The 17,039-nt window shown below is 50.8% G+C and overlaps 1 protein-coding gene across 1 annotated transcript in view; it reads left to right on the top strand.

The window, feature by feature from the left end:
* Positions 1-17,039, top strand: part of TBX22 (T-box transcription factor 22) — a 57,108-nt gene that overhangs the window by 14,428 nt on the left and 25,641 nt on the right. The window contains 3 exon segments of the mRNA XM_038747794.1: positions 6,521-6,552; positions 6,554-6,645; positions 8,369-8,389. Coding sequence (XP_038603722.1) covers positions 6,521-6,552; positions 6,554-6,645; positions 8,369-8,389 — 145 coding nt within the window.

Below are 17,039 nucleotides of genomic sequence, written 5' to 3'. Positions count from 1 at the left end.
TTTTTCCACTAAGCCACGCTGCTTGGCACATAGTAAGCGCTTAACAAATACCATCATTATTATTATCTTAGTCGGGGAGAGCGACTTGTGGGAACACGTTATCCGGGGACAGTGTCTTTCATTCGTTCAATCGTGTTTATTGAGCGCTTACCGTGTGCAGAGCGGTGTACTAAGCGCTTGGAAGAGCCTGATTCGGGGTCAGCGTCCTGCGGGAGCGTCTTATCCGGGAAAGCATCCTGCGGGGTCACTCAGGTTTTCATTCCTGGTGTCCCCCCGCTGCAGCACCGAGCGATTCCACTCCACTCTAGGGAGGGGTTTCTTGGGGGAATCGGACGATAGGGCAGGAAGAAAGTCTGATCCGTCTTTTTCATTCATTCATTCAATCCAATTGTATTTATTGAGCGCTTACTGTGTGCAGAGCACTGTACTAAGAGCTTGGGAAGGTACAAGTTAATAATAATTCCCATCGCCACCTCCCTGCTCTGCTGGCCAGCCTGGGCCCACGGGACCCGGCTGACGGCCCACGCGGGGCAGGCCCGGCAACTTTTCAGGAGGGCGTCTGATTTTCTCTTAAACCCTCCTTCCCGCTCCCAGGGAACGTTTCTGTGGTCATTTTGGCTTTTCCTCTTCAAAAGGGCTCGAGGGTCACTTGAGAAGCAACGTGGTTTAGTGGAAAGAGCCCGGCCTTGGGAGTCAGAGGTGGTGGGTTCTAATCCCGACTCCACCACTTATCAGCTGTGTGGCAAGTCACTTAACTTCTCTGGGCCTGAGTTACCTCATCTGTAAAATGGGGATTAAGACTGTGAGCCCCACGTGGGACAACCTGATTACCTTGTATCTACCCCAGCGCTTAAAACAGTGCTTGGCACATAGTAAGCGCTTAACAAAAACCATTATTATTATTATTACTTACAGTGAACGGGTGGGCAGATGGCCACTTTCCGGTCCAAGCCGTAATCGACCGCTCCTTGTCCCGAAGCGCATTTGAGGAGGAGGGGCCCGAATAAATTCCATTTCTGCAGTCTTCTCCTGTCAGTCAATCAGGGACCCGAATAAGATGGGCCTTCGTAAAATGAGGTTGAGGCATTTATGAAACGCGCCATGGGCAGTCCGTGTTCTGCAAACAATTAATCGATCAATCGTGAAGCAGCTTGGTTTAGTGGATACAGCATGGGCCTGGGTTCTACTCCCGATCCGCCACTTCATTCATTCATTCATTCATACATTGAATCGTATTTATTGAACGCTTACTGTATGCAGAGCACTGTACTAAGCGCTTGGGAAGTCCAAGTTGGCAACATATAGAGACTGTCCCTACCCAACAGTGGGCTCACAGTCTAGAAGGGGGAGACAGAGAACAAAGCAAAACATATTAACAAAATAAAATAAATAGAATAAATATATACAAATAAAATAGAGTAATAAACATGTACAAACATATATATATATATATATATATATACAGGTGCTGTGGGGAGAGGAAGGAGGTAAGGCGCATGGGGAGGGGGAGGAGGGGGAGAGGAAGGAGGGAAGTCACACTTACTGTGTGACCTTGGACAAGTCGCTTCACTTCTCTGGGCCTCTCAGGTCTCTGATCGGGGATGGAGATGGTGACCCCTATGCAGGACAGGGACTGTGTCCAGCCCGATTAGCTTGTCTCCACCCCAGCACTTAGTACAGTGCCTGGCACAGAATAAGCACTTAACGAATACCGTAAAAATATCTATCAATTTTTAATGACATTTATTAAGCGCTTACTATGTGCAAAGCACTGTTCTAAGCGCTGGGGAGATTACAAAGTGATCAGGCTGTCCTTTGGGGGGCTCACAGTCTTAATCCCCACTTTACAAATGAGGTCACTGAGGCCCAGAGAAGTTAAGAGACTTGCCCAAAGTCACACAGCTGACAATTGGTGGAGCCGGGATTTGAACCCATGACCTCCGACGCCAAAGCCCGGGCTCTTTCCACTGAGCCACGCTGCTTCTCTGATTCAATAAATCAATTGTATTTATTGAGCGTTTACTGTGTGCAGTGCCCTGTACTAAGCCCTTGGGAGAATGTAATATAAACTGAATTGGTAGATACGTTCCCTGTCCACAATAAGCCTATAGTTTAGGGGGACTTTAAATAGTCGGTGACTTGGGCGAGCGCCTCAGAGTTAATCTCAGCCGAATATACTTTCTCAAGAGGACAGAAGTCCGTTCCTCTCTGACTCCTAGTCCCCGTATAGCGCGATGGAGCGAGGCCCGTGCGGCCTACAGCGCGCCTCGCTTTCAATCAATCAATCGTATTTATTGAGCGCTTATTATGTGCGGAGCACTGTACTAAGCGCTTGGGAAGTACAAATTGGCAACATATAGAGACAGTCCCTACCCAACAGTGGGCTCACAGTCTAAAAGCGTCGGAGGGAGGGCGGAGGCTTCTGAAACGGCGCCTAAACACCCCCCTCCTCTGCAAAAAGTTTTTCCCCACGAAATCCCGGAGTTGCCAGAGGCAGCTACAGCCAGAGCGTGGGTTAGAGGTGATTGCTTAAGGAGGAAAGGTTTTTGGTTTTCGTTTGTTTGTTTATTACGGTATTTGTTAAGCGCTTACTATGTGCCAAGGGTAGATACAAGTTAAACAGGTTGGACACAGTCCATGTCCCACACAGCGCTCACAATTTTAATCCCCATTTTACAGATAAGGGAAGTGAGGCACAGAGAAGTGACTTGCCCAAGGTCACACAACAGTCACACGAGTCCCAGGCCCGTATTCTATACACTAATAATAATATTTTTAAGTGCTTCCTATGTGCCAAGCACTGTTCTAAGCGCTGGGGGAGCTACAAAGTAATCAGGTTGTCCCGCATAGGGTTCAAAGTCTCAATCCCCCATTTTACAGATGAGGTAACTGAGGCCCAGAGAATAATAATAATAATAATAATAATAATAATAATAATAATAATAATAATAATAATAACATTTATTAAGCGCTATATGCAAGGCACTGTTCTAAGCGCTGGGGAGGTTACAAGGTCATCAGGTTGTCCCACGGGGGGCTCACAGTCTTAATCCCCATTTTCCAGATGAGGTAACTGAGGCCCAGAGAAGTGAAGCGACTTGCCCAAAGTCACACAGCTGACAAGCGGGGGAGCCGGGATTAGAACCCACGACCTCTGCCTCCCAAACCCGGGCTCTTTCCGCTGAGCCACGCTGCGGCGAGGTTGTTTCTCTAGCGGATCCCTCGCCCCACCCCAATTAGGTCACCCCAAATTAGAAACGCCGTTTCTTCCACGCGGTCCCGCCAGGGCCCGTGATGAGCGGCCAACCGACTGCCCGGACCCCCCTAAACAGAACGGAAATGAAGCCCCCTATTCCCAGCCCCACAACGTGCCATTCTCCCCCAAGACCCTCGACGCCCCCCAGCCCCGAAGCCCGGATCGCTTTCTCTGGGAAAGAGGAGGACTCCCTAGGGCTGAAAATTACACCCCTGGGCCCGAACTCTTCACTGCAAACGGTTTCTACCCGATTGTCGGGGCCGAAGAAAACCCCCGACCTTAAAGAAGAAGACAGACGGTTCTCTGTATTTGTTACCGCATTGCCCTTTCAAAGCGCTTAGTACAGTGCTCTGAGCACGGTAAGCGCTCAGTAAATACGACTGAAGGAAAGGAAACTCCGCTTAGAGCAGCCGGAGGGTTACGAGCCATTCGGAGAGGGCCCCGGCCACACCAGTCCCGCTCACTTCTCCGGTAATGATGAAAACATCTTTGTGAATTAGTCTATGCCTTTTGTTTTTCCAAAGCGCTTTCCTTTTATCCTCACCGAATCCCCGAGGGGCAGGGAGAAGCGCTACTCTCCCCCGCCCGGTCATTCCCTCCCTGATTTACAGATGGGGAGATGGAGGCTACGACGAGTCAAGGGCCTGGGCGCCGGTCAGCCAGCGGGCCGGCTGGGGGCGGGCAGGGCCAGGGCCAGGGCCGGGACTAGATCCCCGTGGGAGAGGGAGACCCTTGCAGGTAGGGAACCTCAGGCCCCGAGGGGTTAGGTGCCTTCCCCGAGGTCACCCAGCGGGCCAGGGGCGGGGCCGGGACTGTCGCTGACGCTGCTGTCCTCCTCGTCCTCCTCCTCCTTCTCCTCCTCCTCTTCTTCCTCCTTCTCCTCTTCCTCCTTCTCCTCTTTCTCCTTCTCCTTTTCCTCCTCCTTCTCCTTTTCCTCTTCTTCCTCCTTCTCCTCCTTCTCCTCTTCCTCCTTCTCCCCTTTCTCCTCCTCCTCCTTTTCCTCCTTCTTCTCCTTTTCCTCCTCCTCCTTCTCCTTCTCCTCCTTCTCCTCCTCCTTCTCCTTCTCCTCCTCTTCCTCCTCTTCCTTCTCCTTCTCCTCCTCCTGTCTCCTTTTCCTCCTCCTCCTCATCCTCTTTCTCCTCGTCCTCCTCTTCCTCCTTATCCTTCTCATCCTCCATCTCCACCTCCTCCTTTTCCTCCTCCTCCTCCTCTTCCTCATCCTCCTCCTCTTCCTCATTCATCCTCCTCTTCCTCCTCCTCTTCCTCATCCTCCTCCTCTTCCTCATCCATCCTCCTCTTCCTCCTCCTCTTCCTTGTCCTCCTCCTCTTCTTCCTTGTCCTTCTCCTTCTCCTCCTCTTCTTCCTCCTTGTCCTTCTCCTCCTCCTCCTTCTCCTCCTCCTGCTCCTCTTCCTCCTCCTCCTCTTCCTCCCCTTCCTCCTTCTCCTCTTCCTCCTCACCCTCCTGGTCCTCCTCTTCCTTCGGCAGGGGGAAGCGGGCCTTCTTCACCAGGCACCTCCAGCGACGGCGCACCCTCTCCACTCGCCTCCTTGCACTCGCCCTCCTGCTCGCCGCCCACGTTTGCCCTGCCTTCCGGCAAGCTGGGCCCCGTCTGCCCCGACACCTACCTGCCCAGCGTGCCCCTGCCCCTGTGCTACAAGCTGTGCCCGGCCGGCCCGCTCCGCCCGCTGGCCCCCCTGGCGCTCTCTGGCCCGGCGAAGACGAGCCCCTCCGTGCCACCCTCCTTCTTTCTGGGCCTGTCTGGGGTGCCTTCCGCGCTGGACCTCACCACCCTCAAAGCCACCCCAGGCCAGGCCCTGCCACCAGGCCCCGTGGCCCGAGGGCCTCTGGGCTGTCTGTCCCACGGCCCTCTCAGCCTCTACGGCTCCGGCTTCCCCGTGGCCTCCACACTGCTGGGGGCCACTGGTCCCTTCAGGCCACACGGCCTCCTCCCCAGGCCCTGGCCAGATGGCCGGGGACACCTGGCTCACTGGCAGGCCACCATGAGCCACTGCCTCTAGGACCAGCCCACGGAGACCTGCCGCCACTCTTTTCCTCTCCCCTGCCCCCCTGTCTACTTGGCGTGCTCCTGCCTGGCCCTGGGAATCATTAGTAGTAGTAGTAGTAGTAGTAGTAGTAGTATTGTGGTATTTGTTAAGCGCTTACTATGTGCCAAGCACTGTTCTAAGCACTGGGGTAGATACAGGGTAATTAGTTTGTCCCATGTGGGGCTCACAGTTTTAATAATAATAATGATAATAATAATGGTATTTGTTAAGCAATTACTATGTGCCAAGCACTGTTCTAAGCACTGGGGTAGATACAGGGTAACCAGGTTGTCCCACAGTCTTAATAATAATAATGATAACAATAATGGTATTTGTTAAGAGCTTACTATCTGTCAAGCACTGTTCTAAGCATTGGGGTGAGAAGCAGCATGGCTCAGTGGAAAAGAGCATGGGCTTTGGAGTCAGAGGTCAGGGGTTCAAATCCCTGCTCCATCACTTGTCAGCTGTGTGACTTTGGGCAAGTCACTTAACTTCTCTGTGTCTCAGTTCCCTCATCTGTAAAATGGGGATTAAGACTGTGAGCCCCCCTTGGGACAACCTGATCACCTTGTATCCCCCCAGAGCTTAGAACAGTGCTTTGCACATAGTAAGTGCTTAATAAATGCCATTATTATTATTATTATTATTATTATTCAGGGTAGTCAGGTTGTCCCAGATGGGGCTCACGGTTTTAATCCCCACTTTACAGATGAGCTAACTGAGGCCCCAAGAAGTTAAGAGATTTGCCCAAGGTCACACAGCAGATGAGTGGCGGAGCCAGGATTAGAACCCATGTCCTGACTCCCAAGCCCCTGCTCTTTCCACTAAGCCATGCTGCTTCTCAATATCCCGGCTTCTCCAATGCTCCCTCTCTGGGAAGCGGACTCTGAGATCGAGTTGCTCCCCACACTTGCCTACTGTGTGACTTTGGGCAACCCGCTTCACTTCTCAGTGCCTCAGTTCCCTCATCTGGAAAATGGGGATTAAGACTGTGAGCCTCAAGTGGGACAGCCTGATTACCCTATACCTACCCCGGTGCTTAGAACAGTGCTTGGCACATAGTAAGCGCTTAGCAAATACTATATTACTATTCCTCCGACTATGCGGCGCCAACCCCACTCCCCGCCCCACCCCTCCGACTGCTGGAAGCAGCTGGCTGGGGCCAAGCGTCCGGACCCTAGCCGGCTGTCCACCCGCCCGGCCCCAGCCTGTCCGCAGAGGAGGGAACCGTCGGCCTGGCCTCCCCGAGCTGGAAATGAGCAGTCACCCGGAAAACCAGACCCCCGTCAATGGAAGCTCGGAGCTTGGACCTCCCCTCGCCTGCACCCACAAAGGCAACTTAAGTCCACCTCCCCTCCGCCCTACCTAGACCTGCTTCAACAAACAGGGAGAGGACGGGATGAGGCCCAGTTTGACAAGATTAAAGTTCTCCAAATGGGTTCTCTGCACAAGGAGAACGTTTCTTTTGACTCCCACGTGGACGCGGGGAGAAACAGGAACCCACGAGGCTGGAAAAACTCCTGCAGCCTTGAAGACCGGCTCCCCGCCAAGCCCTGCTACCCACCAGGACTGGCTGGCTGCTCTTCCCCAGACACCAACATATTCAAGTCTGAGCTGGGCAGCTCCAGCCCAGGTTCCTTTCAAGGTGTCTGCTCCACGCTTCGACCCCCGGCGCCGTGGGCTCCGCTCACCAGAGCCACGAGAGCCTCCTGAGCGTGGGCTTTGTGGCAGAGGCAGGCCAGTGAAGAGACGGAAAGAGGAAGGGGCGAGCTGGAGGGAGCTGAGTGTCCGGAAAAGCCTGGGAGGAAAGAGGGGAGAAGGCGGGTGGGAAGACAGCCCAGATTTGCAGAGTGGCCCGGGGACGGGTCTAATAACCCCGTGGATGGAAAACCAAATAACCAGCCTTCCGAGGCTACAAGCCCCGAATGTACTTTGAAGCTACCTCTGTTCATTTCAAAACTTCCAGGCAAGTTCAGAGGGCAAGGAGCTGAACTGAGACTGCAAGGGGCCAACTGGTCCAGCCCCCTGCCTCCAATCAGAACTAAGGCAACAGGTTATTACCCCCACCCCTCCATGGCCACCACTAGGTCGACAGTGGCCCCCAACCCCGGGAATAGTGGGACTCCCGTAGGGGACCCCCGAATGCAAACCCCGGCTGCTGCCCCCTGCCCTGCAACCTGAACTGTAGAGTGCCTTTTTCCTAAAAGCAGAAACCTGAAGGCTTTATCCAGCAAAACAGACCTGCAAAATTTGAGTCCCCAGAAGTGACAGCGGACCGCAGAACCTGCCTGAGGGCAAATGCAGGCCGGGCCCAATCCGTGCTCGGCCCGGCCCAGCCCTGAGGGACGGAGGAAGGGGCTGCACATTTGGAACCCGTGGCTGGTGCTGAGAGGAGCCCCATCACTCCCTGCAAGTGTCCCCAGGCCTCCAAACCCCCACAGCCTTGCCCCTGCTATGTCCAGACCTGCAGAGCCCTGCTCTCCATATTCAGTCAGGATCCCATGGGAGAGAAAGCTCCCGGCTGCCTGGACGGCCCGCAAGATGGACGTCCGACTTCATCCCTGGGCGGCGTGGAAGTGGGGCTAGAGAGCGGCGGAGAAACAGGCCACCAGTCCGGGATCCCCCACTGGGGCAGTGACCGGAGTGCCGCACGAAGACAACCTGATTGGTGGCCCACAGTGGACCCGAGACCGGGCTGGTCTGTCCCTGGGGAGACAAGGGGAGGGCTGGCAGTGGAAGCCTCCCAGAGGCAGCATCCCCAGCTGCCAGGACTGCTGGCACTCAAGACTCAACCCGCTGTCGGGTTGAAATAGTCACCAAGTACATGTCAGCCAGGGGGGCACCTCTAAGACTCAGCTTCGAGGCCTCCCAAAAGGCTGCTGGGAAATTGTCCACATACCACAATCTCAAGTCTAATCAGTAACTGTGGGGGAGATCAATCATCTATCAACATCATGGCCTTTATGATTACCATGACCATCACCACTAGGACCACCGTCATCACTCCTACAACCACCTCCTCACCCCATCACCCTCCCGACCACCACCGTCACCATCATCACCCAGCCCAGCACCATCGTTACCATCGTCACCCTCATCACTACCGCCATCGTCATCACCTCCTGGACCATCGTCACCACCCTCATTGAGATCACCTGGATGATCACCATCACCAGCCCTGACCACCATCGTGATCGCCACTCCAACCTACCCCGACCATCGCCCCAACCACTGTCATGATCACCGCCATCACCTCTCCTGTCATCACCCCGACCATCATCAATGGTACATACTGAGTGCCTACTTAGTGTACAGCACTGTGCTGAACCCCAGGGAGAGCCCAATGGCAGCAGCAAACCAATGCTGCCAGCCCTGAAAGATTAATAATAATAATATTTATTAAGTGCTTACTATGTGCAAAGCACTGTTCTAAGCGCTGTGGGGGGAATACAAAGTGATCAGGTTGTCTCACATGGGGCTCACGGTCTTAATCCCCATTTTCCAGATGAGAAAACTGAGGCCCAGAGAAGTTAAGTGACTTGCCCAAAGTCACACAGCTGACAACTGGCAGAGCTGGGATTTGAACCCATGACCTCTGACTCTAAAGCCCGGGCTCTTTCCACTGAGCCACACTGCTTCTCAGTTGTAGGAGATGGACAAATTCTGGCCTTGTGGGAGCAGGAGGAGTCCGGCACCCAGCAACCAGGTGGTCCTCAATAAATGCCACTCGCCGTCGACAGAGGAATCGCCCTTTTGGCCTACCCTCGACACGGCACCCCCCAACCGCCCCCACCCTCCCACAACCTTGGAAAAGCCAGGTCAGAGGGAGGAAATGAGGCCCATCCCAGCCCTGGCTACTAACTGTTGCCAGCAAGTGGGAAGAACAGATGGAACTGCTCCAGGGGCTTTCGGCTGGTTGAGGGCAGACTGGGGCCAATCGCTTCGACATCTCCAGAGAGCTTCGTTTTCACTCCAATTTAACAACATGTCGCTCTTGTTCACAGAGCCCGACTCCAATTAGCCAAGACAACGAGAATCTTCGGGTTCCCCACCACAGTTTACCATTAGGTTTCACCAGAATTTAATATGTTTATTGGAGCCGTTTAAAATAAATCAAATGTGCAGCTCAGACGTTGCTGGTAGTTGCTTTGATATAAGTACCTCGGTATATATATATTTAATCTTCGGAGGATTGGTCTGCAATTAGACGATAATTTGTATCAAAACTGTGTAAATAAACAGGGATCGGATGGCAACATAAAGCAGAACAAATAGGTACATCGGACATTTGAAACGGATCCAGTATTAAAACTATTCACATGTGTCCCCTGAAAGTTTGGACATGCTGTTTCAATCAGAGACTGGAAGGAAAAGGCTGGGATCGTTTCCTCTCAGAGTTTCAAATGTTCTCATGTTTACAAATTTGTACTGCACATTAATACGTAAACATACGTTATTGTGAGCAGATGGACAGAGCAGCCTTCCGTGATTTTTCCTAGACTTGTAGATCTGTGTGCATGCATCTTGATAGATGTCTATAGAGATATTGAGCTATCTATAGAGAGGGAAATCTCTCTCTCTATAGACATTCAAATGTAGAGATATATACTTCTCCATCTGTAAATATAGAAGTATCATGGGCTCAACTGTCCAAAGCAAATGCATCGTTCAGGGTTTGTAAAAGAAATCTCCTGGAAGATCAGCCGCTACCTGGAGATCAAACCGCACAGATTTTCATGATTTAAAAATGCTTGCTCTCTGCTCCACCCCACCCCGCCCCCTCCCCTAGCCACTATCTATTCCCTTGTGTCTGTCAAGGATTACCACATTTTGATTTGGGATCTCAGAACAAAAACAGGGTAACAATTGGAAAATCTGATGTTCTTCCTAGAAACAGCACTCATCCAAAAGATTTCCTAAAGCGGGATGAGAAAGACAGTGGCAAAGGTACTGGAAGCAGCGTGGTCTAGTGGAAAGAGCACTGGCTTGGGAATCAGAGGACTTGGGTTCTAACAACAGCTCCGCCATTTGCCGGCTGAGCGATCTTGGGCGAGTTACCTAATTTCTCCGGGCCTCTGTTTCCTCATCTGTAAAATGGGGATTAGATACCTGTTCACCCTTCCTCTGAGACTTTGAGTCCCAGAGCCTGGGCCCAAGCCAATTATCTTGTTTTCACCCGAGTGTTTGGCACACAGCTAGCACTTAACAAAAAATATCACAATTAAGGGTGTCTTGGCTCCACTACAACAATGGAATTTTTATCTCAACTTTAGGGCTGGATACTTACTTGCTTCCTTGACCTGGGAAGGAAGAGGGTATTTTATTAGCCAGAGTTCAAAGTTGACTCCAACAGGCCGTTGACCCATGCAGGTTTGGGGATCCCTGGCCTTCCGGTTTTATGATTGCTTCATTGGGATTATATCACTTGAGAAAAAATGATGGTGCTGGAAAAGCCAAAGTTCAGCGTTGTTTTTTTTTCTTTTTAAAAAAAATGGTATTTGTTAAGTGTTTACTATGTGCTAGGCACTGTACTAAGCAATGGGATAGATATAAGCTAATAATAATGATGATGATGATGGCATTTGTTAAGCGCTTTCTATGTGCAAAGCACTGTTCGAAGTGCTGGGGGGATACAAGGTGATCAGGTTGTCTCACGTGGGGCTCACAGTCTATTTTACCCATTTTACAGATAAGGTAACTGAGGCACAGAGAAGTGAAGTGACTTGCCCAAAGTCACACAGCTGACAAGTGGTGGAGCCTGGATTAGAACCCATGACCTCTGGCTCCCAAGCCCATGCTCTTTCCACTGGGCCACACTGCTTCTCTAATCAGGCTGGACAAAGTCCATTCAGATTGGACACAGTCCCTGTCCCACGTGGAGCTCACAGTCTTAATCCCCATTTTACAGATGAGGTAACTGAGTCATACAGCAGACAGGTGGCAGAGCCGGGATTAGAACCCAGGTACTTCTGACTCCGAGAAGAAGACCACAGGCCTCATTGCTTCTCGTTCTTCCCCTTCCTGTGATTTATTTCCATGCCTGTCTCTCCCCTGCTAGACTGTAAGATCTTTGAGGGTAGGGAGTGTGTCTACCTACTCTATTGTACTCACCCAAATGCTAAGTACAGTGCTCTGCCCATAATAAGTGCTCAATAATTACCATTGATGGAGTGAATGAGTGAGGTCCTTATCCTGACCCACATATTATCCGATGGGAGGGGGGTTTCCCCAAATTAGTGCATGTTCATGGATAAGCACCCCTCCTGCCCCCTCCCCTGCATCCCCTCAGTTCCTGACCCTTCCCCTCCCCCTACCAGCTTGTTAAATAATAATAAATAATAATTATGGTATTTGTTAAGCACTTATTATGTGCCAAGCACTGTTCTAAGCTGTGAGGTAGATACAAGGTAAACAGATTGTCCCACGTGGGGCTCACAATCCTATTCCTCAATTTACAGATGGTAACTGAGGCACAGAGAAGTTAAGTGACTTGCCCAAGGGCACACAGCAGACAAGTGGCGGAGCCGGGATTAGCATGTCCTCTGACTCCCAAGCCCGTGCTCTTTCCATTAAGCCACGTTGCTTCTCAGCTTGATCTATTTCCTTGGCTTTTCCCTGAAACCAAAGTCTCCTGGCAGTGGGGTGGAGTGGTCGGAGGAACCGCTGAGATTGGAAACTAGGGAGCACTGGGGTCTAATGGGAATCAGAGGACCTGGTTTATAATTCTGGATCTGCCATGTGCCTGCCGTGTGACCTTGGGCCAGTCACTTAACTTCTTTGTGCCGCAGTTACCTCATCTGTAAAATGGGGATTCAGTACGTGCTCTCCCTAATAGATTGTGAGTCCTGTGTTGGGACAGGGACTATATCTGACCTGATTATCTTGTATCTCCCCCAGCACTTAGAAAAATGCTTCACAGATAGTAAGCACTTAAATACAGCAATTATTAGTAGTAGTACTAGTAATAGTATTTATTAAGCATTTACTGTGAGCAGGGCACTGCACTAAGTGCTAGTGCACAGGTGCAGAGGGGGAGGAAGAGAAATATTAGAAGCAGTAGGATTTATTAAGTGCTCACTTGGTGTACTACACTGTACTTGGTGCTTGGAAATGTTAGTCTCTTTATATTCTACTGTTTTGCCTCTCTGTAATTTATTCTGTCTGCCTCCCCTTCTAGGCTAGCAACTCCTTGTGGGCAAGGTTCATGTTTGCCAACTGTATTGCATTGTACTCTCCCAAGCACCCAATAAATACCACTGATTGACTGATTATTTGGAAAGAACAAAATGAAGAGCCAATGTGTTTCCTCCCCAAAGTGAAGGGGGAGGAGGAGGCAGAGGAGAACATGCTATCCCTTCTCGGGTGAACTGGTGGATCAGCCAACTCCTGAGCTTTCTGGACAGACACCCTCCACCCCCCTGGCATTCCAACTGAGGGTGTGCTGAAATTGTGCTTTGGTTCTGGAATGGGTAACGTCATGTAACCTCCTTGGGGCAGTGCACTGTACTAAGGACTCGTACTAAAGACCTAGATTCTAATCCCCGCCACATGTTTGCTGTATGGCCTTGGGTAAATCACTTCACTCCTCTGGGACTCAGTTACCTCATCTGTTGAATGAGGATTAAAACTGGGAGCCCCATGTGGGACAGGGACTGTGTCCAACCTGACTGACTTGTATCTACTCCAGCACTTGGAACAGTGCTTGGTACATAGTAAGTGCTTAACAAGGACCGTAATTATTCATTATTATTACTGGGAGCTGAACACTGCAATGAGCGTCCATCCATCAGTCATTCATTCATTAAATCATATTTATTGAGCGCTTACTGCGTGCACAGCACTGTACTAAGTACTTGGAAAGTACAAGTCGGCAACATACAGAGACGGTCCCTACCCGACAACTGGCTCACAGTCTAGAAGGGGGAGGCAGAGAACAAAACAAAACATATTAACAAAATAAAATAAACATGTACAAATAAAATAGAGTAATAAATCCGTCCAAACATATATACATATATACAGGTGCGGTGGGGAGGGGAAGGAGGTAAGGTGGGGGGGATGGGGAGAGGAGAGGAATAGTATTTACGATAGTATCTTCTAGACTGTGAGCCCACTGTTGGGTAGGGACTGTCTCTATATGTTGCCAACTTGTACTTCCCAAGCGCTTAGTACAGTGCTCTGCGTACAGTAAGCGCTTAATAAATACGATTGATTGATTTACTGAGTGCTTATTATGCGCAGAGCACTTGGGAGAGTATAATACAATGGAATTAGCAGATATGTTCCCTGCTCATAATGCACTCACTGGGTGGAGAGCAGTGTAGTGAGCTCCTCCTGCATGCAAAGCACTGCACTGGGTACCTCCTGGGTCCAGAACACTCTCAAGGCAGCAGCAAGGCACAAGTTGCCCACCCCAGCAGCCTAATAGGCGAGTGCAAGGTGGCCAGTGGGCCGAGAACAAGGTTGCCCTGTCTGCTGGGGGTCGGGGTCGCCTTCAAGGGTCTGCAAAGTCCTTTTTCGGGATTTTGTGAGTTCCCTCCTCCCTCCCCAAACTCACAGCTGGGACCATTTAGCAGCTAATCAACCCAATTCGCTCACCTGGACTGGGGCTCCCAGTCAGCCCCATCTGCTTCCAGTCAGGACTGAGAAGGCAGGGGGAAGGGCAGGGGACTGAGAGGGGTGGGGGGAGCAGAAAGAGGCGGGAGAGGGGCTGGGGGGGGGGGGAAGGAAGGGGTCCTGGGGGAGCCGAGGGAGGTTTGCCTGGAACATTTGAGGGGAGAGAAAGAGAGAGGAAGGGAAAGGGGAGAGAAAAAGGGGATGCAGGGGGAGGGGACAGATGAATGAACTTCTCTCTCCAGGTTCTCCCAGACCTGGTTTTCTGTCCAGCCCCCTGTGGCCTCGTCCGGCCTGTCCCCCGTGGCAGGCCGCCAGCCTGAAAGTGGGTGCCGACAGGGAGGCGGGAAACCCGGGTGCCAGGCCCTGTTCTCACCCTGAATGGCTGTGTGACTTTGAGCAAGTCGCCTCACCTCTCTGATCCTCACTGTCCTCCTCTAAAATGGGGGAGACTCGTCCCTGCTTCGCAGGAGGGAAAAATGTTTTGGGGCCAGTGAAAGCAACGTGTACTATCATCATCAATCGTATTTATTGAGCGCTTGCTGTGTGTAGAACACTGTACTAAGCGCTTGGGAAGTACAAATTGGCAACATATAGAGACAGTCCCTACCCAACAGTGGGCTCACAGTCTAAAAGACTGTACTATCAAGTCTTACGTAATGATAATCATTGCATCGGTGTCATTTACTGAGCACCTATTCATTCATTCAATCGCATTTATTGAGCACTTACTGTGTGCAGAGCACTGTACTAAGCACTTGGAAAGAACGATTCGGCGATAGAGAAATCCCTACTCACCAATGGGCTCAAATGCAGGGCTCTGTACTGGGTGCCAAATGCATGAGAATGCTGGAGTGAGCGCGAGTTGCGTGCAAAAATGCCGCACTGGATGCCCTACTATGTGCAGAGTACTGTACTAGGCCCCTAATGTCAAGCATGCATTGCCTGTAGAGCACTGCATTAGACACCTGCTGTGAGCAGAGCACTGTACTGGAATCCTACAGTGTGTAGAGCACTATTCTGGGATTCTGCTATGTACAGAGCACTGCACTGAATTCCTACTGTGTACAGGACACTGTAGAGGGATCCTACTGAGAACAGAACATTATTCGAGGCACCTGCTGAATACCCGCTGTGTGCAGAGCATAATGCTAGGCATGGACCGTCCAACACATCTGACTCCCCCTCCATCCCTGACTGTCCCCCAGTGACGCGGCACAGACCATCCAACACCTCTGACTCACCCCTGTCCATCCCTGAATCTGCCCAAGTGACCCAGTAAGTACCATCCAACACTCATGACTCAATCAATCCTATTTATTGAGCATTTATTGTATTCTAAGCACCACATTAAGGGCTTGGGAGAGTTAGTAGATAAGTGACACTCTCCCCTCTCCATCCCTGACCCTCCACCTGTGACCCAGCATGGACCGTCCAATACTCTCCCCTCTCCACCCTTGACTCTTCCTCCGGTGACCCAGCATAGACCTTTTGGCCTCTTGAACCCGCTGACGTTTTTGGCAAAATGTCATAGCGTTCTAATGCTCACCAGCCTCAGGTCACTCTTGTTATATCAAAGTCAGGCCCACCAGTTCCAGCCCCAATTCTCTTTCCAACGTTGCCTCCCCCAAATAAGACACACCTGCCCAGCGGGGTCTGGAACTCTGCCGGCGAGGGCGGGATGAAAATGATACAGCGGAGGGCGAAGGTTGGCTTTTTTATGATTTGCTCCAGCGATCACATCATGTTATGATTTGTTGCCTGGGGGACTGATTTTAAAAAATTCTTTTGATCAGTGGAACAGACTTGAAACTGTTGTTTATTGCTGGACAAATCTTTAAGCCAAAGTGATTCGGTTTGGGTATGCGTGTGCGCAAGCATGTGCACGAGTGTGCATTTGTGGATGTGTGTGTGTGTGTGTGTGTATGTGTGAGCACGTGTGTGCGGACTGGGCCCCTCTTTCATCCAGAATGGGTGAGTTCAATCATAACTGCATGTGTGAAAACCTTCAGATGTCATGCTCCATGCTCCCGCCCCCATCCCCAACCCACGCTACCCTCCCTGGGATGAGCTTGTTTTTGGTAACTTTCCTGTATATATGTATATATAATAGTAATAATAATGACATTTATTAAGTGCTTACTATGTGCAAAGCACTGTACTAAGCGCTGGGGAATTTACAAGGTGATCAGGTTGTCCCACATGGGGCTCACGGTCTTAATCCCCATTTTACAGAGGAGGTAACTGAGGCACAGAGAAGTGAAGCGACTTGCCCAAGGTCACACAGGTGACAAGCGGTGGAGCGGGGTATATATGTTTGTATGTATTTATTACTCTATTTATTTATTTTATTTGTACATATTTATTCTATTTATTTTATTTGGTTAATATGTTTTGTTTTGTTGTCTGTCTCCCCCTTCTAGACTGTGAGCCCACTGTTGGGTAGGGACCGTCTCTACATGTTGCCAACCTGTACTTCCCAAGCGCTTAGTACAGTGCTCTGCACACAGTAAGCGCTCAATAAATACAATTGAATGAATGAAACGGAGTCCTCAGAGTTCGAAACTGGGGGGTCGATCACTGCCCCCAGTTCTGCAGGACCACGGGACCCCAGGTCTTTCTCTCCACACACCATGGTCCTGCCCCAGGCATCCCTCCCCCCCAGCAGCCTGTGGTCAAGAAAAAAAAGGGGCACCTCTCTCCCTCTGGGAGAGCAGGCACACTGAGGGCCTAGTGGTGCATAAAAACCCTCAGGAAGTCTCGTGAAAAACCAAGCCTTTTTTTTTAATGGTATTTGTTAAGCATTTATTGTGTGCCAGGCATTGTTCTAAGCACTGGGGTAGATACAAGATAACCCGGTTGGACACAGTCCCTGTCCCACATGGAGCTCGCAACTTTAATCCCCATTTTACGGATGCGGTAACTCAGGCACAGAGGAAGTGAATGTGTTATGTTGCCAGCTTGTACTTCCCAATAAATACGATAAATAAATAAATTTATCAATAAATACGATTGAATGAATGAATGAATGAATGAAGTGACTTGCTCAAGGTCACAGAGCAGACAAGTGGCAGAGCCAGGATTGGAATCCAGGTCCTTCTGACTCGCAGGCCCGTGCTCTATA

This window comes from Tachyglossus aculeatus, chromosome 6, assembly GCF_015852505.1.
Source record: "Tachyglossus aculeatus isolate mTacAcu1 chromosome 6, mTacAcu1.pri, whole genome shotgun sequence".
Taxonomy (NCBI): Eukaryota; Metazoa; Chordata; class Mammalia; order Monotremata; family Tachyglossidae; genus Tachyglossus; species Tachyglossus aculeatus.
Note: the sequence above shows the minus strand (reverse complement) of the source record. Positions and strands in the feature narration are given on the sequence as shown.